This window comes from Lonchura striata, chromosome 1 (genome assembly GCF_050655825.1).
Source record: "Lonchura striata isolate lonStrDom1 chromosome 1, ASM5065582v1, whole genome shotgun sequence".
Lineage (NCBI taxonomy): Eukaryota > Metazoa > Chordata > Aves > Passeriformes > Estrildidae > Lonchura > Lonchura striata.
The window spans coordinates 92,901,292-92,925,178 of NC_140703.1; the positions used below are offsets into that span (position 1 = coordinate 92,901,292).

Below are 23,887 nucleotides of genomic sequence, written 5' to 3' on the forward strand. Positions count from 1 at the left end.
TTTTAATTGTTTTATCCAGTAGAATAGCCCCATATTGTAATGATAAATTTTGGGTTACTTAGAGTAATCTGGAAGATGCTGAAATCACACTAAATCTTTAAAAGAATCTAAACTTTGAGAAGTCCGATTGTATCACTTATGACAGAAAGAAACAGGATTGTTGCGTCTGTATAGTAGGTTTATGTTACCTGAGTCCAGGATGCTCCACCCAGAAAATAAGCACTGCACACAATAAAAAAAAACTCCCAAAACCTTCAAGAGCAGAAATCATTTTACACCTTCACTGCCTGGACATTTCAGAAAGCAAGATGTAACCGGTCACCTCCTGTACTACAGCACCATTCAGCCAGTCAGCTTGTAGACAGAATCCATTTGAAGGGGAATATTTAATCTTCAAAGCCACAAATGATATTTGAGCCTTTCTTAGAAAAATTCAGCATTTCAAAAACAGGAATAAAATGCTTCCTCATATAAAAACTTTTTTTCCCCCTGGCTTTCCCTGTTTCAGTTTTTACAGTGTGGCTTTGCTTTTCTTCTAAGAGACAATGAAAATCAATTTTATATCCTTTTTGGAAGACAGGTCTCCCCCCTGTGCATCCTTCCAAAATAACATGGAAAACAATAAAATAACGTTTGATAACAAAACAGTAACTCATGTTCAAGATTGGTTAAATGTTGTCTACAAACAGAACATTTAAATATTTCCAAGAAAATCAAGAACTCTTCCCTTGATGCTCCAACAAGGGCAGACTCTGCTTGACTGTTTTTAGTATTTACAGCTAGCACTGAGCTGGGCAATGCAGTGCACAAACTTACATTCATCAGCCCTACAACCACAGCACAGGAATATGCTGAACAAATTCCCTATGGATTGTGTGCAAAGCTACAGCTTCAGAACAACAGCCTAGACCAGCTTCACAGAAAAGTCCTGTGATGGGATAAATAGAGAAAGGGAAGTGTCCCTGTGTTGATCAAACAATGATGCATTCTGACAAAAAAAGATCCAACACATCTGGTTCTCTAAGTACAAAGATTGCCATCCTGAAGTTAAATGTTTCTTGAACCTCTAGCCATCTGAGATCACTCCCTTTCTTTGCTGAAATCAGAAATAAAACAAGGAGCAAGGTTTGTGGCTAGTGTAGCTGAAGTAGAAAAGTGTAGTTAGCATTAGCCTGCTCAAACCCCAAATGCAAGCACACTTAAACAGCTGCATGCCCACCATGCAAATACTTTGTAATACTAATTACTGCAGGCACAGCCCAACATTACATACAAGCATGTCATCTAGTGAGCACAGCTGCACTTTGGAGGCATACTAATGCCAGAAGGTACAAGATACAGACCAAAATAAGCACATGGGAAGGAAAACAGGCAGGGCATCCTGCCCAAGGCACAAGAAGCATGACTGGCAGAAGCTAAACAAGCTAAAAACCAGCTGTATCCATGGGAGGGAAGCCAAGAAGCAGGAAACACCCGCAATTAGAGTGAAGAAATTAAGAGACATTTCCTCTCTCTAAGAGCCCTCCAGCCTCATCACCTTCACCCAGAGACTGAGAGGACCTCGGCCACCAGTGCCAGCTGAACAGCAGCAGCTGCAAGTTACTGTACAGTCACAGTTAATTTAGTGTTAGAGACTGACAAGCATTACAGACTAACAGTTGTACACACACAGCAATAATTACTGCTGTGCAGGAGCTAACATTAACACAAAGTTTATTAAGGAATCAATTTAAAAGCTTTGTTTTCAAATTTGAAACCAGACACATTTAGCAGTCTTTTGCGCACTTTCACTGCAGGAATCCAATTCCCTAAGAGAGTGATACACGTGCATTCAAAAACAAATATACCTAAGTATATCTAGGTGTACGTAGATATCATCATATACACAGATTATACATAACTTCAGCTGCAATAGTACCAGTATTTGATTAGATCAAACAATATAATCGGGGGAAAAAACGAAGAAACAGAAGCAGCAGATTTAAGAATGAATTGCAAGCAAATGCAAATTCCTGAGTTTAGCTAAACTAAACTAGCAGATGAACTAGGATGGGGATGGATGGTTAATCCATGCCTCTGGAGCAGTGGAGGGGCCAAGAAGGCAGTATCAGAGACCACACAGTGGCTCTCAGTGCCAGACTCTGCTGTTTTTTCCTACCAGCTGTGCAACAGCAAGATTACCTAGGAGAAAAGGCACGGAGAAGGCAAAATAGGCCATGAAACTAACTCACTAACACCATGAATTTTTATATCAAGTAAATTTTAGTTTCCAGTCTTATCTGCTAAAGTTGTTAAATAAAATTCTCGAAGATTAGTGTGAAGAGAACATAAACACAGCAGTTGCTTTGAGATGCACTTTCCATACTACCTTCTTATCAGTATTCATGACAGTGGTAAATTATTGAAGTCCTAATGTCTGTTATTAAAATAACACAGTGGAGAAAAACATGGAATACAAGCACCTTGATTCTTAAAGGGCTTTGTGCTATGGCTATGAGACTACAGCAAGTTAAAAGCTTCCTCTACCTTTCAGAATTGCCAAGTACTAGATATTAATAATTGAGTCTTTACTTAATGGTCTCATATGATGCCATTGCTATTGCACTTGGGAATTCCTCCCACCATTTCACAGAGCTGTTTTTAATCTCTTACCTGTAATAAAAGTCAAGAAGAAATTGATTCTGCAACAAATAAAGCTGTCTAACCATGTGCTGCTTTCAGTAATTGGATGTAAAGTAACAGCTACATCAATAATGCTTGCAGAAAGTATTTTCCACTGTGCACCTAAGCTCCCTTCACAAGCTTCATTTCTTTCAGGCACAAAAAACTCAAGCTCAAAAATTATTTTGTTTACAGTAAAATACATATGTGCATGAAGGAAAAGGTGCCCTTTTCTTCAATTTGATTGGGAAGACTCTTCTCAATGGGGACGAAGACTTTTCACTTTTCTTCCAATTTTTTTTTTTTTACCGAAGATGCATTGAACTTCTCAGTATTTTAAGAACAGAAATTGGGCTGAAAATACACTTTTTGGGATCCTGCTATACCTCCTCTCAGAAAGAACTTTATTCTGGAGAAACACTTGGCACACCACCATTCATTAATGTGTATATTTACACGCAGTCCTACTACTATCAGTGTGGGAATGTGATCATTCCAATAAAAATATGTTCCAGCATCTTATTACTATCTTCAACTAGGTAACTCATTTTAATTACTGATTTCAAGTTCAAATTCTTAAATCTTTTGCCACTTTTCCCCCAGATATTGATGAGTCTGTTGAAATGGTATCTTTTGTGTGACCTGACACAGATCCATTAATTTCTGCATTTCATCCCTTTTTATTAAACAAGACAAAATAAGACTTCTTTAAGTCTCATAGTGATAGATTTTGACCTTAGGAATAAAATAATTGGGGGAAGGGCTTTTTTTCTGAGTCTTTCCTGATTTTTCCAACATCCTTTTGAAATGATGCTAACAAGCATGCAGCTGCTCACTGCTGGTCTCACTGAATGTAAAAACATTTTCTAATCCATTATTAGTTTTACCTACACATCCAAATTCAGATTAGCTAGCTCCTTACAAAACAGTGTAGGACATATGTGGAGTTACAATCTACATTGACACCATCAATCATTTTTCAGGATCCTACATTTCCAGCAAAGCCTTTCCTCCTGTAAGTCTACCTTTAATTCTTTCTTCACAAGATGTGGAGTTTAACCACAACATTTTTGGACATGACCTGCTTGCCAAACAATTCACATTAATATCTCCTCTTCATTGTTTACTTCTTTTCTAACCACTACTACTTCAGAGTATTTTTAAATTTTCTTCGGGGTTATGGAAGAAATTGTTAAGCAGGAGTACAATCTTACTTGCTGCAGCTTGTTCAGTCAGTGACAATGCCACAAAAATGATTCAGCAATAAATAGTTCATAATCCCTTAATATACAATCTGGAGGTATTGTAAAACATATTTAAAATCAGAATGAAATGAAATTAAAAAGGTTTAAATATGCTGAAGCATAGCCATTGTTTCCTTAATCAGTTAAACATTTGCAATCTCCTCCCATATTCATTTGATAAGACCTATTCTGTACTTTGTCATTAACAATTAATCTTATAGGCTTCTAATTTTCCTCTAGCTGTTTCTTTCTTTCCAATACAAGATCCAGGGCTGATCTCAAGGTGTCTAGACCACACACATTTGGACAGGACTTCCTCACATCTTTGACACTTTTTACTTTTTCACACTTCAAAAACTGGCACTCTAGCATTATTTTAGTCTGTAAGAATTATTCTAAGTTTCATTAAAAATCAGCATCAGAAGTTGCCCTTAATTACTGGAGCTGACTTTTTTAAGAGTATGTGCTTACTGTTCTGCTTTATTTTTAATAAGTTCTCTCAAGTTTACATGAATAAAGAACAGGAATCTGCCTGAAGTCTGCAACCTTGCTGTCTTTTTAACATGCTACAATGCAGATGTTCTTATCAGGTAGAGCTGATGAAACTGCACTATTTATAGCAATGTACCATGATGTGTACACAGCAACCTAATAACAGAAAATCAAAATTTTCAGCCTAAGTTTGGATTTCAACATGTTGAAAATATCCAAAAATTTAACAAAAGATCATGGCAGAACAAATAAATGCACTTGTAATGGTATTACACAGGTGACTTTCAATTAACACCAGCCTCTCTTCTTTATTCTTTTCCACACCAGAACATTATGCCTTTACCACAGCTACACTGTGCATCAATAATCATCATGATTTTCTCCAATTGTTGTTTCACAAAGTGCTGACATTCACTGAATGTGAGGACAGCAGGTCCCAACTGAGCGAGAGGCAGATGGTGCTAGTGAGAACCATCATCATGCCAGACAGGAATTTCCAGTGTAATCAAAGGCTTGAAGTCAGAAACACCCATGCATTGCTGCTTGTTGCCCTTCCTCATTCTGCTTGCAGCATCAGTCTTAGAAACCTCATCTTGAATACAGTCTTCACTTCAACCTGCTCATTTAGTCACCTTTTCCATCGGTTTGAACCTTTGAGCTTCCAATCATTTTCTGACGAGTCTGGCAAGCTAGATGACCCACTTGTTAGTCTGTTCCCAACACTGACATTTTCTAACATATTTTTTCTTTTCTTTGTCTCTCTGAGATCCATAAGGTAACTCGAGCTGGAAGGCATCTCATGCTGTCTCCCATCCAATCTCTGCTTAAAGCATGCTCAGCCGTGAGGTCAGACCCTACATTGCTTAGGGCTTTTCTTCTGTCTGGTCTTGAAAACTGTAAGGATTGAGTCAGCACAACCTCTCTGGGAAGCCTGTTCCACAGCTTGACATCCCAAGTTGTTCTGCAGATTCAGCTGGAAACTCTCCCATTCCAATTCTGTGTGTTGTCTCTCCATCCTGTCCTCACACACCCCTGTGCACTGGCTCCACCTTTGCAATAACCTTCCGGCAGCACTGCAAGGCTGCCATTAGGTCTCCTGAGGCTGCTTCTTTTCCAGGCTGAACAAGTTGCTCTCTCTCAGCCTGTCCTCATACAGCAGCTGCTCTAGCCCATTTAACATTTTGGTAACCCACCAGAATCCATGGAAGCTCAAGGACAAACTAAAGGTAAGTAAAAACCCTAGAAAAACCTTAAATCCTAAATTCAGAAAATAATGACATAAAAAGGCTGCTCTCAATGTACTGGCTTATCTTTGCTTTTCCTGGTAAATGAATGACAATTAAGGTTTCAACAATAAAGTGTGTGTGATAGTAGCCTCATCCTTCTGGAAGTAGACAGGGCTGAGAAGCGGTGCAGGTTGTTAACTCAATGTAGTCATAAAGACAAATGGCCTACTACACTTCTCACAAGCAGACAAGAGAAAGGAAATCCCCACAGTAAACAATTCTCTGTTGGGGAATTGGTATATATCTGGTATACGCTGTCCTTTGTACTGGTCATCATTCCAGTAGTGTTACATCATGTTGGCTGGTTTTGGTTTTTTGGTCTTTTTTTAAACTTTTGCCCTTTCTACATTAAAGTAGCATCCAATTTTCAGATTTGTCATTCATATGAAGATTTTACAACCTATATATTCACTGATTAAGGAATGAAATTTGTGACCATACACACTTTCATTAAATATTCATACTTTCATTCAAATAAATAAATGGGCATCTGTCAAGGGTCAGTACCCTATCAGCTACATTTACTTTTTTTTTGTTCTCTGCTACTCTTCATTGAAGGAAAGTTCAAATAAAAAACCAAAACCTGTAAGTTTCTGAAGTTGTAACTGCTTGTCTTTGGTTAAGACAAATTCCTATGGGAAATGTAAAGCAGACTATTTGTGAAACAGTTCAAGAAATCCTTAACTTGCTATACATACCAAAATAGACAGTCTTTCACAGCTCAGGAACACTTTAGAAAGCGCAAAAGATGCACACTGCTCCCAGAACTTAGCTGCAGGACCATCTCAGAGGCATAAATAGACACTTTGCAACTCTTCCTCTTTTCCTTTTTCACATCACAAAAAAGTGCTGGCTAAGTAAAGGAATTAAAAATACATTCCCTTCCTGCCACATTTTACCCTAAACTGAGCCCTTATAACAAATCTCATTCCATTTACCATAATTATCTTTCTTAAACCAAATTCCAGTTTTTATTTCCTTACAGTATTTCCTCCCACTCACTTCCTGAACATTTCCTGACACAACTTCCTGTTACATTCTGTTCCTGGTCTTAATCTTAATTTTCCATCTGTGTATGTGCAATCACTTTTTTCAGAAATTAGAACCATACAGTTTAAAGTTATCTTTCCCTTTCCAGTTCCTTTCATGCTACGCCTGACATTATTAAATATTTATACTCTCTACCTTTCTTTTTCTAAAATAAATTTCTACCAGTACTCCTTTTTGTAGTCTTTGATTAGTCTTCTCTTGTTTTCTAATTATTTCCAACTTACACCTTTCTTCTCTTATAATGTTCCTCTGCTAAGCCTCTGCTATAATCTGTTCTTTCTTTACTCTTCTCTCTACCTACTTCTTCACATTTTCTTTCCTCATCTCAACCGGGCCCCTCACCATTGCTCTTTCATCTTTTTTTTCCTCCTCTTTCACCTGAACACTGTAACCAAGTGACAGTTCCAAATCAAACACTTATTTAAAAAGCCTAGAGACTTTCTTTTATTATTGATTGCTGCCTTTACTAGAAAGCTCTCCCAAAACATAGTCTATATAGAATCATGGAATTGTTTAAAAAAAGTCTTTAAGATCATAAAGTTCAACCAGAAATATAATAAAAAATAATTTCCCCAAAATCACACCAAGGTTTAAATTATCAAATTCCACTTCAGATTCATCACCAAGCAAAAGAAAGAAAAGAGAAATTAACATCGTAAAAATGTATGTTTTGTCACATTTTCACTCCCAGCATGACCTTGTCTTATCTGAGGACTATTCCACCAATAAGAACCAAAAGAAAACCGTCAGATTCTTCCCCTAAGACCCCCCTCTACTCACTCTTTGCAGATAAATCTTGGATCATACACTAGAGAATGCAAGGAGAAATTGGAATAACTGAAGTTCCCCTGCAGACTGAACTGCCATTCAGCATCGAAGACAATTTGAATCAACTGCCTCATCCAGCACAAGAACCTTGTGTTTAGCATTAGCACTGCAGAGAATGGCCTCTTCACTGAGAAGCAAATCATTCAAGTAGCCTCTTCTCCCCCAGATTTTTCCCCAGTCCCCCAAAGTAATTTGTTTAATTCACTCATGTTACAAGGTGTGCTACAGTATGAAAACCTTCAGTGTGTACCAGCTGTTCTATGTTCATAACACAGATCCCCACACAGATGTGTCTATGCATAATCTCTTCAAGAAAAAAAAAAAACCTATGTATCACACTTCACATTTACCACAGGGTTTAAGTGCATCCAGGAGCCCCTGCCACGGTCAGCACAGTCATTATCACTTTTCAGGGACTCCCTGGGCTTTGTGGAAGTATCCAGTCCTGACTGTGACAGTAGCCTGCAGTGACTGAGCCAGCTCAGTACGCTCTTGCAGGCAAGAGCAGAGGACGTGATCGTTTTATAAAGGAAGTATATGGAAAGTAGATTAAAACCTGTTATGTGAACATAAGAATATATGACAGAAAGTTAGGACTAAGAAATATGGGATGGAAAGTTAGGACATTAGGCATGGGATTTTAAACTGAAGCTAGATTGGAGTATTAAGATTGACCTGTCATGCTGAGGAGCAACGTGGATGGAATAAGAAGGTGTGAAAGAAAAGACTATACCAGGTAAGTTATTGCCTTTTGCATCATAAGTTATCAAGAGCTCTAAGGGCAAATTACTAAATCAAAGCAAAAACTCTGGGCCCTCTGTAGCACAGATGCAGCATCCCAAAACAACTAATTCTAGGTCTTGTGATGAGAAGTGAAATGTTCTAAAATAATCCTAGAATTAGAAAAACCACAGAGCTTGTTAAAAATGCCCATGCGCGTTTTATTAATAAAAACTAACAGTGCCAAGGTTAAACAAGTCAAACAATTATAGTCTCTTTATATTTCATAAAATATTACAGAAAAGTTTATTTGTGTTTCAATAGAAAGACTACTGTCTTAGAATAGGCAGCTGACAGTATTTGTGCAGTTAATTGTTTGTGAATAAATTTAAAAAGACTACCACCTGCCTGGAAATTCCTTTTATAAAAATGAACTATTAAAAATGATTGACAAATTTTGAGTTAAAAAACTTAAAACATTCTCTATATTTAATTTCAACTTTATAATAGATTACAGGAAGATGCTTATGAAACAAATACAAACATTTGTTTCAGTACATGTCTTTATATGATAGACTTATAAGTATGTAAACAACTATATAATAAAAAGTTTCCAAAGACTGCCTGTAAGAAATCAGGCAAATTTTACCATAAGCAATAAATCATTCCAAACCTTCAAGACATTTTATATAGCTGCACCAACTGGCAGTAAACATTTGCCAAAAACTTTGTAATCCATATGTCCCAACATACAGTGAAAAGTATAAAAACTTGATGGAATCATAATGTTAAGATATAATTTAAGGGAAAATAAGTTCACAACATTCCTGGAATTTAACATGTAAAAAAGTAGGACGTATCTTTCTCGTTTGGTTCTTTGGACACTGCATGATTAACAAAAAACACTACTACATTAGCTCACTATCCCTCAAAAAGTGGCATAATCAAAATACACTCAAAATAAATTGCCATTCAGTGTATTCATTTTCCACAGAAGGATAGTATTTTATTTCTCAATGATGTGTCTACATTTTCTTTAGCAAACTTTGAAAGAACATTTGGGGCAAAATTCTTTTTCCTTCAAGTAAAAAAGAAATCCCAAACAAAGAACAACCAACAAACCAAAAACCCCTAAAACAAGAGTAAATAAAGGCTCTGCATTAACACACTGGTATCAAAAACACACATCCACACCACATTTAAAAATATCCTACATAAAACAATCCTTGTTTGCTTATCAGAGGTGCAATTTCTAAACTCAGAACTGCTTACCAATATTCTCCTTGGGGGATGGGGCAAAGTAATTTGAGACACTTCTCCCTAGAACAATTTATTCCTGAAGCCTGCTGAATTTTAACAAAAAAATAGTCTACAAGCAAAGGGCATCAGTCGTCATCATCATTTTCATTAAAATCATCGTCATCATCATCATCATCCCCAACATAGGAAACTGGTGTTTCAACTCTGGAGCCACTATACTGAGATCCATTGGAACTTGTAGCCAACATCCCATCTCCACCATTGGAAAAGTCACTGGAAAAAAAAAAAAACAAAAAGCCAGTTGGCATTGCTTCATGATTTCCTCCATATCTAGTCCATTCCTTTAATAAATCTGCCACTGCCACTTTATAAAGTGTCTTTAGTGTATGTCCAAGCTGTTTCCAAAAAGCTGCAACAGTCTCAAGTAATTTTGAAGTGGTTCTTACTATGTGTCTTCCTTTAGTGTTTAATATACAGATCAAACTTTTTCACAGGCACTTTATAAATATGCTTTTCAGGTTTCTTCTGAAGTGCATTTAGTGTTAAGGCTACAAAGCTAGGCTCTTTAGTATTTTTGTGTAGCATTTTTGTGTAGCACTGAACACTCGCAAGTAATCATGCCTTTCAGAATCACTAATCTTGATTCAAAGACCTGGAAAACTGAGGAATTGATACCTTTTCCTTAACTCCTTGATATTACATAACACACTGTCATGTTATATTTTTAATTTGAAACTCTTTTCTTCTCATTGTGCAGTATTTTGTTTAATAGAGTCAGAAAATTCCTGCCAATTAATTGCTACTTTGCCAATCTATTTAATTGTTGACTTTCTAAATAGTTTGGTAAACTATTAATCTTGGCCACAAATTCATGCCTTTTTATTTTTCATCAGAAAAACACCTTCCTTTTAAGGACCAAAAGTATAAAAGTATCACCCTTGAAAGACATTCATCATTTAAAAATTGCTTTCAAAAATATGTTTTCTAGTAATTTTTTAAATGCCAATTCAGCTAATGCACATACACAGTCATGCACTCTCGTTGCTGTGTGGAGTCAATTTAATGGTCTATCATCACACAGAATCAACCTGCCAGGGTACACCCTATAAGCTCACAGAAAAAACACATCCAGCAAGACACTTTCAAACATTTCAGCAGCAAGACAGTAAAATATCTGTCTAGCTGTAGTTACATGACCTACAACAGATCTGTCATAATTATCTGCAAAAGCAGATTCAAAAGCAAAGAAAACAAAACAGAACAAATTGATTATTCTTGTGCTTTTGTAACCTTTGAAAGTACAAACCCAAAATCTGTTCTCCTCTCTTTTTGATAAAAACAACTGGATTTCATAACCCGAGTATCCTGGTAAGTAAGGCAAAGAAACTGGGATGAAGGTATTGGTAGCAGCATCTTCAGACTTCCATTAACTTTCTTTAGAGATCTTGTTCAATAAATGTACAGCCTTTATCTGCCTTGGCAGCACAATTTGTATTGCCATGAATATTCATATATATCCTACAATTAAATATAATTTGTCACTGCCCTTTTCCAAACTCCTAAGAAATGAAAATGGTAGAAGTTCTTGTACTCTCACCAAGATAATGAACCCCAGTCAGCCTCTGGTTCTCTATTGGTCTCTGGCTAATAGTGGCCTACTCAAATTTCAAAGTCTTAAAAACACATGGTGCTCTTTTTCACTACCCTATGCTCATTACCACAGAAGGAAATTTACTGAAAACAGAGATTTTAGGTACTGTTCAGCATCTCTAAAGATATTTTGGCAGAATTCTCACTCAAGCTTCAGCTCCCTTACACAAAACATGCAGAACTTAATTCAAGCATTGTTACGAATGTCAAGCGTTTCAAGGATCATAGAATCAATAAGGTTAGAAAAGACCTCAGAGATCATAGAATCCAACTGCTGAATATTTGACTCATTTTACAGCCTTGTGGAGCTCACAGAAGGATATATTTTTAATGAACACAGTAATAAGAAACTAGTGAGTAACAAAGCTGAATACTAGTTATGATTTATCATGGTACCAGCTTCTGTGATTGCTGTTTAAAACTCAAAGATCAAAATATTTTTGAAGTTAGACACTAGTGATCAAGGAGTAATCTTTCCCAATAATCTATCTTTAGAAAAGCATCTGTTTTCTTGTCACAAACTCTAAACTAGAAAAATCCCCAAACAAACAAACAAGACATTCAAGAATAACACCACTCTAACATCTTTCCAATATACAGGAAAGGATTTCCTTAATGACACTGCTGAGAATCACCATAGAAGTGATGTCTGAGAATAAACTTAAAACACATATCCACAGCACATTTAATCAAAACAGAACTTGTTTCATGAAGCATTTAATATCCAAATTTCTTTGATGACCATAGATTTTAAAAATGAATTGAAAATTTCATCTCACCTGGCTGAAAATCTTGTGCCGTTTGATGCAGAACCTGATGAAGATGTGACATATACACTGCTGATTGATCCCTGAGCCATTTCTGTAAGACAAACAACATGCATTTCAGGAATCCTTCCAAACACACCCATCTAATTCAGTGGAAATGCTTAATCCTTTGAAGTCCAGAAAAAGAGTCTAGCAACCCAAACAACAAAACATATTTATGTACTACATCCAAAATAGTGTAATTTTAAAAAAGGCTATTGCAAGCAACAATAAAATTTCAAATTACGTTTAAAAAACCCATTTGTTTTGAAGTGAGCCAGACAGATGATTTCAGTATTCATCATATGCTTGCACTTACTACCTTCTGCTTTTGCAAGTCAATTAAGCATAAATACTATTCTCTTAAAAGAATTACACACTACAGAGATCTACTTGTGTGGCTTGATGCAAAATGTTTTGCAAAGAGCAACAGTCCACTCTTTATCAACCCCTATTTGCTCTCTAAGATATGCTAAAAAGCAGACATATTTGAGAACTTGACAGAAATCTTTACCACAAACCAGTGGAAATTAACCGATCTAAGGTATTTTCATGTTTTTTCTTAGAGTCCTATATTAAGGAGGAAAAAAATCAACTCTTTTTGGAGTAACTAACCTGTCACATATGGTTCCAGAGCTTTAGGAACCAAACTCCTTGCAATTTTTAGGTCCTCTGCTGAACAGCTTCCAGATTCTAGCCCACAAGCCATTCCCATTCGTTTTAGCACTTCTATATCATCATGAATTTCAAAAGTATTGTCAAAATTAAATAGATATTCAAACCTGGAGAGGAAAAAATGTCTCAATTAACTTCAGTAACTTTAACTACCTTTCAATTTTCAGGAATTGTAGCATTTCAAAAACTTTACACACAGTGTTACGTGTGTTAGTGACACATCCCATTAAGTAATCAAATTTTACAAGATTTATGTATTTGCTTGTGACTGTTTACATTCAGGTTTTATTTAGCTAATGAAAAATACAGCATTTTGAACCAAAAGTGGAGAACAGCAGTCCTGAAAGTGAAATCCATTTTCAAGTCCACTGGCTCCATTTCATGGTGTTAAAAACAAAAGAAAACACTGCTTAGTTAAGTGTGATATAAAATGTCAAGAGAGCGATACCTATTATCTCTAAATAGCAAGTTTTAAATAAGTTATCAAATGTGAATCAATCTATTTAATAAAAGAGTATATAAAACAGCTGTCTGAAATGCACGTTCTCAACATACAAAAGGCACAAGTAAATTAAGTTTGCATTTAATCTTTAGCAAATCCACATGAACATTTATATGAAGTCAGACCTCTACCAAAAGCCAAATAGAAAACTCTATTAGCTTACTTGTCATTTGAAATACTGCAGTCGATCACTGTCTTCTTGCTGGTGTTCACAATGATAAAAGGCAAATGGATGACAGAATTGGAAGGGGGAGGTCGGTTTGCCTGCTGCTCTGCGTGACGGTTTCGTTGGACGAGGTTCTTAAAGGCAATTTGCTAGAAAAAGCAACAGCGATATCTAAGTGTCAGTGAAGCTTTTGGGATCATGTTAACAAAATTCCTAAGGATTCCAGCAATGGTTGCAGCAAGTAAATGCAGAAAAGGACAGAGTGTTTACCATATCTCTGCATGTTGATGCAAGAAGAGTCACAGATCATAGTATTAAAAAAGGCAACGCAGTAAAACTTCACTGAGAAAAAAAAAAAAGCATATTCTACTAACTACATCAGCACAGCAACTTGGACAGATCCCTGGCAAAATGGAGAGAGAACAATGTTTGGAAAAATAAATTTTCCTATAGCATCCTAACTCCTCTCCATTTACTCCTCTCCACTAGTCACTGCACTCCAAAAAAGACACCTGAATGTTAATACCAAAATGAATTATATGCTAAAAAAGTGAATGTTTGGGATTTGAATATGTGGCATTAGATTTCTCAATTACCCATTTAAGATTAGTGACTTTTAACATCTTCCCAAAATTGTTTTTGACAATGGAATGTTCTTATTTTAAAAACTAGCAATTTGAATCATTAAAAACCATAAAATCTCAAGCTATAAATCATACAGTAAGCTACTGAACAAAGAAAAATATTTTTCTGTGCACAAAATCAAATTAAATAAACAAGAATTAAGACCAAAATTCAAAGCCAACACAGAGACTGATAAAAATCAGGCAGCTGCCCCACAGGATTTCCAGCTCCCCTGGAATACATTTCTGTGGACCAGCAGGTCACTGACTTGGGAAATAGACTATTGCTTCCCCAAGTGTAGTAAGGGAAGGAGTTCAGCCACTGTTTCACAGTGGTCCAGCCACATACATACCAGTGGCAGTGAATCTCCAGAGAGGCACAATGCAGAACACTATGACAGACAACTTCTACAGTCACATAATTTTATCTATGGATGATAACACAGCAGAAAATTCTAGATACCTGTATCTAGTTCAGTTCCTGAACTGAATGGCAAATTCAGAGGGTATGGTATGAAATACTTCTCCTATCAACATAAAGCCTGTTTAAACATACTTGAAACGCCAAACAATTTCATCATAACTGATAGAAGGTTGATGGCATCCCAAATATGATTGGCCAAGAACATGGTCCCAGCTAAACTACCCTGTTAAATAAAGCTGCATACATCTTCTCCTGAAATTAATCTCTAGAATTAATTCCTAGAAGCTTCCCATCCCTCAGACTGGGATAAAACAAGAAGAATACAGATATAAGCCACCTTGCCCTATAGACAAGAGTACCTTGACTGTACCTGTAGAATGAGTTCTTGTAGCTGAGACTGTTTTTGCTTTATTCTTTCAATTCTTCTCTGTTTCTCCACCTTAAGGCAGATAAAAAGGACTGGTCAGATTATTGGTTGCAAGTAGTATTTTATGCCAACATTTTCTCCCTTTAAAATCATTTCAATACCAGAACACTGGAGGTAGGAAATACAGCAATCACTCATTAAGATTCTACATATAATTTAGAGACGTAACTATCAAGACACATCAGTACTGCCTATGGAAAGTAACAAAAAGCAGAATTAGAACCCTGGCAAATAAAATGCAACCACCTGTGAAGAAGATAAAAACATCTTTGCAAACAGAAGTTATGTCTCAAAGGGTTATTGGAGAAGATCCATCACAGATGGTTAAAGATATGAACCTGCTATGGAGCCCAAGGTTAAGGCCTCACAGGACTTAATATGTACTAAATAATTTAAAAAAAGGTAAGAGACAAAAAGCTGGGAAATACACAGATTTCTTAGTGGAAGAAGTTCCCCAGCAGATTCCCACAGGGATTAAACTGACAGACTGTCAGTTTTACTCTAACAACAGACAATCAGACCAAGGTGACAAGGGTGACAGAATCTGCTAGCAATGCTGGGTTACCTGGCATAGTAAAAAGAGAGTTTGTCATAAAGCAAAACACAAAGCGTCTTACAGCACTTTGTGATTAAAACACCTAAATTATTTCTGGTAAATATAGTGTGGTATGTGTGAAAAAAAAATTTAATCCATCCATACTTTAGACATAAAATGACATTCAGTAGAGATGTAAAATTGCAGTATCTGCAAAATCCATCAGCTCCCTATACTGTGACAGCCAAAAATTTGAATTATTAGGCAAGAAACAGTACCAAACAGGAATTATCACCACATTACTCTATGAAGCAAAATGTTTACATCTTGAATTCTGTAGGTCTGATGGCTCTATTTCAAGACAAGCATACGAAAGCACTCTCAGGATCATCAGTGATACAGAGGAGACTTTACGCAAGAGAATAATGAATAAATTAGGACTATACTGAAAGGAGAACAAATGATGGGGGAGAACATGAGAGATCCCTATAAAACAACGAACAGGATGGAGAAAGTGAATAAGGAATGACTAGGTCATCATCACTTCCAATTAAAAAAAATATTCAGCAGATATCAACATATCAGTATGTTCAACACCAAACAAAAGGTATTTCATAAGAAGCTTTTCATGCACCTGAAACTCACTGCCACAAAATTAATTTAAAAAATAAAATGAAATATCAATTATCAGTATCAAACAAAAATTAGAATTATCCCTTTGTAGGTAAGGCTCCCAAACATTTTTGTTCCACTTTCCATCTAACTTTGGCACCTTCTCACTGATTGTTTTTGTCCTGCTGAAGGAAATTTAGGCTTATTAAGAATAAATTCAACATCTCATTCCATTCTGATAAAGTGAATTTACTTCAGTAAACCTCAGTAACTTTATTATTCTGCAAATCTTGGGATAGTAAAAAACCCTGTCAGGACTTAAGAATCTCTTTCAGTATAAAGCACTTCCTCCCCAAGACATGCAATAAGAAAGTCTGACATACTCTTTTAAGAGGAATTGTCACAAAAAGGTAAGACCTGCAGCAATGGAGATGCCTATATGTACTGACCCACATGCAACATCTATAATCACAGAACTACTGTCTGTTTGGCATCTGGAGAAAACAAATCTTCCCTGAGAAAACAGGACTCCTGAGTACCACTGCTGCAATGTTGGAAATACACATAAATATTTTACTACCTTCCACTCAGAACCACTTCACATGTACTTATAAAAGCTGTATTTTTGACATAGAAGAATTAAACAAAGACACATTTGAGCATTCTGGAAGTTGAAGAGTGTGTGTTCAGTACATAAAAAGTAAAATAAACAGAGTCCAAAGAGGACTTTGTTGCTATCGCAGAAGATTATGGGCACATATTGTATCAGAATATATTAAAGCTGTGAACACTTGCTCAAACACAAAGCCATTGTGAAGTTCCAAATGAATATACCTCCAAATTCTGACATTCCTGAGCCGAGTTAGTAGGTAGACCAATCCATTTGATTTCCTTTTTCTCCTTAGAGATAATGTTCATGGCCATAAGGACATTTAAGGCATCATAGACACGTCGTCTAATATTCTTCTGGTCATAAGCCTGCTGTAGACATAGTGCATTAATCAAAAATACACCTGTGTCAAAAATATTTGAAAATAAACACATTACAGCAAATGGGCAAACTCAGTTAATATCTGAACTGTTACATTTAGCAGTAGGAAAAACAGAAGAATCTCAAGAGAAATTTCTCTTCCCCCATTCAGTTCACATGTAATTGACTTCCCATATACTTACTGATTCATTTGGTGAAATGTGATTATCAGTGGTAGTGAATTCTGCAACCAACTCGTCTGCCACCTCATTGTATGAGGTGGTTCCTTTTCTTTGTACCTTCTCACAAACCTTCATAGAGAAATGACGTAAACCCTTGCCATTCTTCTCGCCTTTTTTGTTCCGCTTCCTAAATATACGTATAATATATATTTTAAGAAGATTTAAACTTTGGAATATTTGATGTCTCTTTTTCAAATACAGGCACACTGCTGTAAAAAACCCAAGCCTTCCCTTTTATTCCGCTTCTTATCCTTTATCAACCTTCTCTCCTACATTTTTTTCTCTACATTTTACAATATTTATACACAATTCTAGTACCTTGATGCTGAAACACAATATAAATTTATACTTCTGCCAACTTTTCTAGCTTCAGTAGAATCACAAAATCATAGAATAGTTTGGGTTGGATGCAATCTTTAAAGGTCATCTAGTCCAACCCCCCTGCACTGAGCCAGGGTATCTTCAACTCAGTGAAGCTGCCCATAGCTCTATCCAACCTGGCCTGAAATTTTCCCAGTAGGAGACAAAAAAATTAACAACAGGGATATTACTTAAAGAAAAATAAAGAAAACCTTCCAAACTTCAAGATAGGAAGAGATAAGGGGATACATACTAAAACATGAAAACTGAATCAAAGGAGAGAACTTTTTTGTCCTTTTTTAAAATTTTTATTTTTAAGTAGCACATGGATCGAGCATTTTCTATGCAATGTGATACTGATACTGACTGAACAAAGTCTGGTATTGGTTGAACTCACTAAACATTACACTATTACTATAACACAATTTGAAGTTATACAGTATATGAAATTGCTATTAGAACTTCAGAGTTACAAGATACAAGCAGTATAATGAAGTTTTCTGCTTTGCAAAGTTTTTATATAAAAATTTCCTTGTAACTAGAGGAAAAATACAAGTATCAACAAAATTAGTTTCAGCAAGGGGAGGTCTCAATTCTTACATCTCATTTCACTGTACAATTCCAAAGTAGAAATCTATTTATGTGTAACAGGCCACCGATAATAAATTTAGCAACTACATTTAACAAGATGTCCTTAAAAACATGCTTGCATGAAAAAAACATACCAAAAGAATGCATTCCTTTTATTTAATACTTTTTCTCAAAAAGGACTATATTCTTATTTCAAATGACACTCTGGGATACCCTTGTTCAATCAGAAATACACAGTATTTTCTGAAAATACACCAGCGTAAGAGAAATCATGAATCAAATCAGACAAATTCCTGTGTCCTTTTAGGACCTAAATTGTCTAAATGTTAGTAATGTCAGAATATCTACCAGAGCTTACAGAAAATATTCTGCATTCTTTTACAAGAAATGAAGAGGGTACTCATTGCTGTATGACTACTCCCTATTTTAGAGCAACAGACTTCAGTGGTGAAGTGCTCTTGACGAAAAGGAAAAGACTTTTCGCACACTGCTAGTCTGAGGAGTACGTACACTATCACAACACTTAAAACAAATGTTCCAACACTTTATTAATCCTTTCTAGCTTTCATTTTGCTCACCCAGCAGACCAAGGTGAAGAATCTCCAGTCTGGTTCTGTGATGCAAAATGTGTGTTAGGCGTATGTGGACTTCCTACCAGGATAGTATTTTGCGCTGAAGGTCTCTGAGGTGTACCGATAACCTACAGTAAAAAAAAAATAATTTGGAAAATGGTAAGAATTCCAAGACATTTGTAAGTGATACAATTAAAATGATGCATTATCCAAACACTAGTACTTTACATACTTCTCTTAGATGAATCTAATTTATACACACTTGTATAAGAATCTTCTGACTACAGTTAATATAGTTAGAGAACACCCTAAGATACGAGCATTTCTATTTTAACCTCCTTAAATCAAGTTTTCATGCTTGGTGGATTTCTTAACACTGTTCAGCACTAACTTAGACAAGATCAAAACACACACACACACTCCCTCCCTCCAAGGAAAATGGGGGGAAAAAAGGAGGGAAAAACCCCTATCCTACCAAATTATGTATAAGGATACTGCAGTAAATTACAGTTAAAATATGAATATAAGAAAATCTGAAAATCAGTAAAACCAGAGAGATAATGCAGAGTTTTTGCAAGAACGCGCTCTCCTGGAGTCAGCCTCTAACCACTATGTTAGAGATGAGAAAGAATAAGGGCAAACTTTCCTCATCACTGGAGTGAGTGACATCGAATTAAGCAAACCCATTCTAATGCAAACACATTAAGAGCGCATATTTGGCTAACCACAGTCTTCCAGCCTCCATGTGAACTGTCCTGAAGATGTGGTAATTTGACCATAAGTAATAATACATACATCAGCACACAGAACTGTGTCCTCCTACCTCTGAAACTAGCTAAACAAAACACCCAGTTTTGCAGGTCATGGTTTTTATCTCTGAATTGTTTAAAATGTAACTGTGTAACTGTCTAGAAAATATGGATTATGGGGAAAAAATGATACCATATAGATTACTCTTTTGTACTATCTACTTTTTTGGGGTACATTTACCTCCCAGTGTAAACAGCTGGTTGCATCCCTGACATCAGGTAAATGAAAAAAACATAAAATAAACCTAAACTCATAACCACCCACAAGCTTTGTCATATTTTCCTGCAGCTACATTCTGTCTGAGCAGCAAAACTTAATTTTTCTTCCTTGGGTCATCTCCAACAGTTAAGTCTCAACAAGAGTAAAATACAAAAAATGAAAATTAAACATTTCATGTGTGAAAGTTAAATAGATGGTATCAAAGGTAGTCTAGTGGCTGTTGGATGTCCATGATTTCAGCTGTTTGGAAAGACAAACAGATTTATTTTTCCCCAAATATTCTCTTTATATTATGCCATCTCTCTGAGCAGTTAATGTATATTTGTTATATACACTTCTGACAGCCAGAATATCTTAGGTACTCCTTTCCAGGAGCATTGTACCATACTTGAAATGTTTCTGTCTCTTATGAAAAGCCAAAAAATCTCCTCTACTGCTTTTGATAAACAAAACTTATGATTGTAGGAAACGGCATGAGGGTGGGGAATGCTGGCACAGGACACATGTGAACCTGTTCACTTTATCCCCATGAAAGAACATACTGTCAGTTCTGGTACCAACTGCTCTGGCTCACCAAATGTCTCCAAAGAGTGTGAAAACCACCCGTGTGCTAATCAAGTAAATAGATTAGATGGAGAACTGAAGACAGCTGCTAGCTGGTTTCTATTCCCTAGGAAGAATTGGAAGAAGACTGTAAGAGATGTTTTAACACCTTGCTTGCAGAGAGTCTTGCTCTCTGCCTTACTAATTCCATGAGCAGCCCCACCACTGTACTGCTAGAATTTGTATCACCCTGCAGTAAGAGGAAAGCCAAAGCAGAACAGGGGCAGGGGTGAGGAGAAGAAAACTGCTGGAGAAAACTAGCTGGAGAAAAAACAAACTGGCAGCAGCAAATCCTGAACTTGTACTCCACTCAGGAGAGTCCCAAAATACTCAGCTCTACAAAGGAAGAAATGAAGTGTGCACAAATTCACAGGTTCATTTCTAGAGTGGTACAGAGAAGTCTGATTAACACCTACTCTACATTCAAAATCTACTCTACTGCTTTCAAATCAAGAAGAACCCCCAATATAAGACACTCTAGTTCAGATGTTTACATGCTAAGAGTTGCTTTCCAGAAGATTGAGACCACTTCTACTCAGATCACTGAATTCTAATTTTGATTACTGAAAGAATTACTATAACCTATGTATTATCTATTGCATTGTAAGATTCTTTGAATATCTGTTTTCATACATCTCACACAAAGCTCAAAATAAGTATTTCAGCAAAAGAATATTTAAATTAAGCTATAAAATATAGTTATTTTCAATTTTATCCCACTTAGCTCAAATTGTCATTAAAGTGTGTTTATGGACTTCATTTAAATTTCCCTATGCCACATTTCAGAGCAGAATCTGAAAGAGACACTGATTTTAAATGGCAAGACTAACAAAATATAAAGCCACCTGAACAGTGAGGTAGCTTCATGATGATTTGAGAGTCACCTTTGAACTTCTTTATGCAATACATTTTTTATGTAACCTAAATCTATTGAAATTAGAAACAAATTTAGATTATCTGCCCATGACGAGTGATACAGACTACCAGGCTACATCAGATTTGCAGTATGTGTAAACAATAGGACAAGCTATAAAACTATTTAAATAAACAACCAGACAAAATACACAAACAAAAACCCTCAAACAAACAAAAAAACCCAATCAGCCAAACAAACCCACATCCTACAAACAAAGAAACAAACAAAAAACCCCCCACAGAGTCTCCTTACCACTTGTTGTGCAATGTTGACATTAGACTGTCCGAATGTTTTTGGCAGGAGCTGTTTTCCAATCGTATTTACTGTAGAAGGATGAACAGCCAATAGGGAAACAACCCCTAAAACAAATACAAGTAGAGAGCTTCAGATCAGTACATAATATTATTATAGCAAATAATCTCATCTATACTACCAATGTATACTACTGGAAACTAGCCCTGAAACACACAGTCTCAACATAAATGTAGCATTTACACATTTGAAGCAAAAAAGGAAATTAAGATTCAGTACGTTCTCTCAAACTTTCTTCTATGTAACCTTACATGTCACTGTTTTAATATGAGCAGGTTTTAATTCCTTGTATTCCAATTCTTCTCTTAAAGCAGAGTAACAGGGGCAACCAGCATTTGACAAAAAGCACACTCCTCTCTTCTTCTAGCCTTACCCTTAATGGCTATTGAAACCATTTTCAGAACCACCTGACAAACATGCCCAATGCCACAGCATATGGCACAGCCTTCTGAGACATGCTGATCTGCAGAAGATAACATTTGGCTGGAACTGGCCTTTCCAAGAGAATATTCCCAACTTTCCTGTCAGTGTCCCCTCCCAGCTGAAGGCAGGGCAATAAAGAACAAACAACCCCAAGAATCCATTATTTCAGAAAAATACACCCAACTCAGCACACTGACCCTGCAGGAAAGGTCGTTCTCTCTCTCCCTGTTCATAACCTATACATAATCAGCACTGGTAGGTAAAGCAAGTCTTAAGCTATGTAAAAGATAAATCAACTACAAAAATAACAATGCAGGTAATCCACTAGCAGTTTGATGTTCCATAATAAAGTTTAGAAGAAACAACCCCAAACACACCTATTTAAAAGAAACAAAAAACTCCCCAGCCAACAACAAAACAGAGCAAAGAAAAAAGAAGCAACAAAGACTGACTACAGTAAGAAAATGATGAACAAACCAGTCTTAAAATAATGGAGAGGGTTTTTTTGCCAAATCAATTGTCAAGTGGTTGTCAGATTTAGCAGTTTTTTTCCCTGAGATGACTTTTAAAGAGGCCTGTGGGGTCAGAAGGACTTGGTACAACTCTCATTCCTCTTTTCCCCATTGTCCAATACAGAAGCAATAAGTAAGTATTTTTACAAGGGCTGTATCAGGAGGGCTGTAACTGCCTTAATGCCTATCATCCCTCTTTACACATTCAGGAAATCTACAGGAAGTTTGAGGACAATTCATATCTTCTTTAAGCCCTTGCTTTCCAGAAGGCTTATATTTCCCAGCTGCTACTACTACACTATGTCAAAGTGATAGCTTCACTTAAGACTTTACTCTCAGTCATCAATCTATTCCCAAACAGGATGCACAGCATGTCCTTCTTCCATTACTAACCAGCTTCCCAGTGCTCCTTCAGAAAGTCAGCAGCTATCCAGTAACATAAGTCTGTTATACATTCCTGTCCCTCCAAGTACACGCATCACTATCATGACCGGAATTGTGTTTGTTCTTTCTCTCTGTGGAATACAATAAATCAATATAAACTATCCTGGCTAGCAGTGCTTGTGTAGCTTTATCTCAGCTTCTTGGGAGTCTTTTTTTTTAAACTTCTCCTCACTGTTTTAAAAAATTCAGTGCAGTCTGAAGACTGTATTTCCAGTATAAAAGAGGAGTTTTAACTGCTTTCCAAGGTTAAGACACCTGATCTATTTGATCATCTTCTCAGAATCACAGAACATTCTGAGTTGGAAGGGACTCACAAGGATCATCAATTCCAATTCTTGAGTGAATGGCCTATACAGGAATCAAACCCCCAACCTTGGCATTATGAGCACCATGCTTTAACCAACTTTCTCTTACCTCAGATGGTCACTGTTGCTTTCTAGTTCTCCTGCCATTTCTTTTGCAGATGACAGGCATCCATAAAATATTCATGACCAAGGAATGCAGTATGTTATGTATAGCTTGTTTACTATTTTATTCCCTGTTCCTTTTTACATAATTCTCAAAACTCCCCCCAAACACTGACACCACATTTTCATTAAAATAACCTACAACTTCAAGATCTTTCTTCAGTGCTAATAGTGCACTTGGGATACTCATTGTACCAAGTTCAGTTTTCACCAATTATTAACCCATGGGAGGACCATCCCATTCTATCACACCTTAGCTTAACAGGCTGATTAAGGACCTTGATAATCAAAATTTTTTTATTATTTTTAAGAAATCCAAGGACATTGCTCTGATTAGATAATTCTTATCCACATGGTTGTTGACTCTTTCAAAGCATGACTTTGAAAAGAAGTAACTGCAGACCCTGCCTTTTCACCTCCTTCTAGAAAAGCCCTGTTGAAGGCCACTATCACATCTGTCCACGCACGTATTGCTTCTCTGTTAC

The 23,887-nt window shown here is 36.4% G+C and overlaps 1 protein-coding gene across 15 annotated transcripts in view; it reads right to left on the reverse strand.

The window, feature by feature from the left end:
- Window positions 1-8,476: 8,476 nt before the first annotated feature.
- Window positions 8,477-23,887, reverse strand: part of TFDP1 (transcription factor Dp-1) — a 37,425-nt gene continuing 22,014 nt past the window's right edge. For 8 of the 15 annotated variants that reach the window (XM_021545636.3, XM_021545634.4, XM_021545639.4 and 5 more), the window contains exons 4-12: window positions 21,497-21,603; window positions 18,703-18,824; window positions 17,135-17,300; window positions 16,796-16,942; window positions 14,758-14,826; window positions 13,338-13,489; window positions 12,613-12,779; window positions 11,971-12,052; window positions 8,477-9,814 (exon numbers count right to left, since the gene is read on the reverse strand). In XM_021545636.3, the coding sequence (XP_021401311.1) occupies window positions 9,667-9,814; window positions 11,971-12,052; window positions 12,613-12,779; window positions 13,338-13,489; window positions 14,758-14,826; window positions 16,796-16,942; window positions 17,135-17,300; window positions 18,703-18,824; window positions 21,497-21,603 (1,160 nt within the window). In that variant the 3' untranslated portion in view covers window positions 8,477-9,666. The remainder of the gene's footprint in view (window positions 9,815-11,970; window positions 12,053-12,612; window positions 12,780-13,337; window positions 13,490-14,757; window positions 14,827-16,795; window positions 16,943-17,134; window positions 17,301-18,702; window positions 18,825-21,496; window positions 21,604-23,887) is intronic. The other 7 variants (XM_085558933.1, XM_085558927.1, XM_085558940.1 and 4 more) reach the window with 1 other exon arrangement.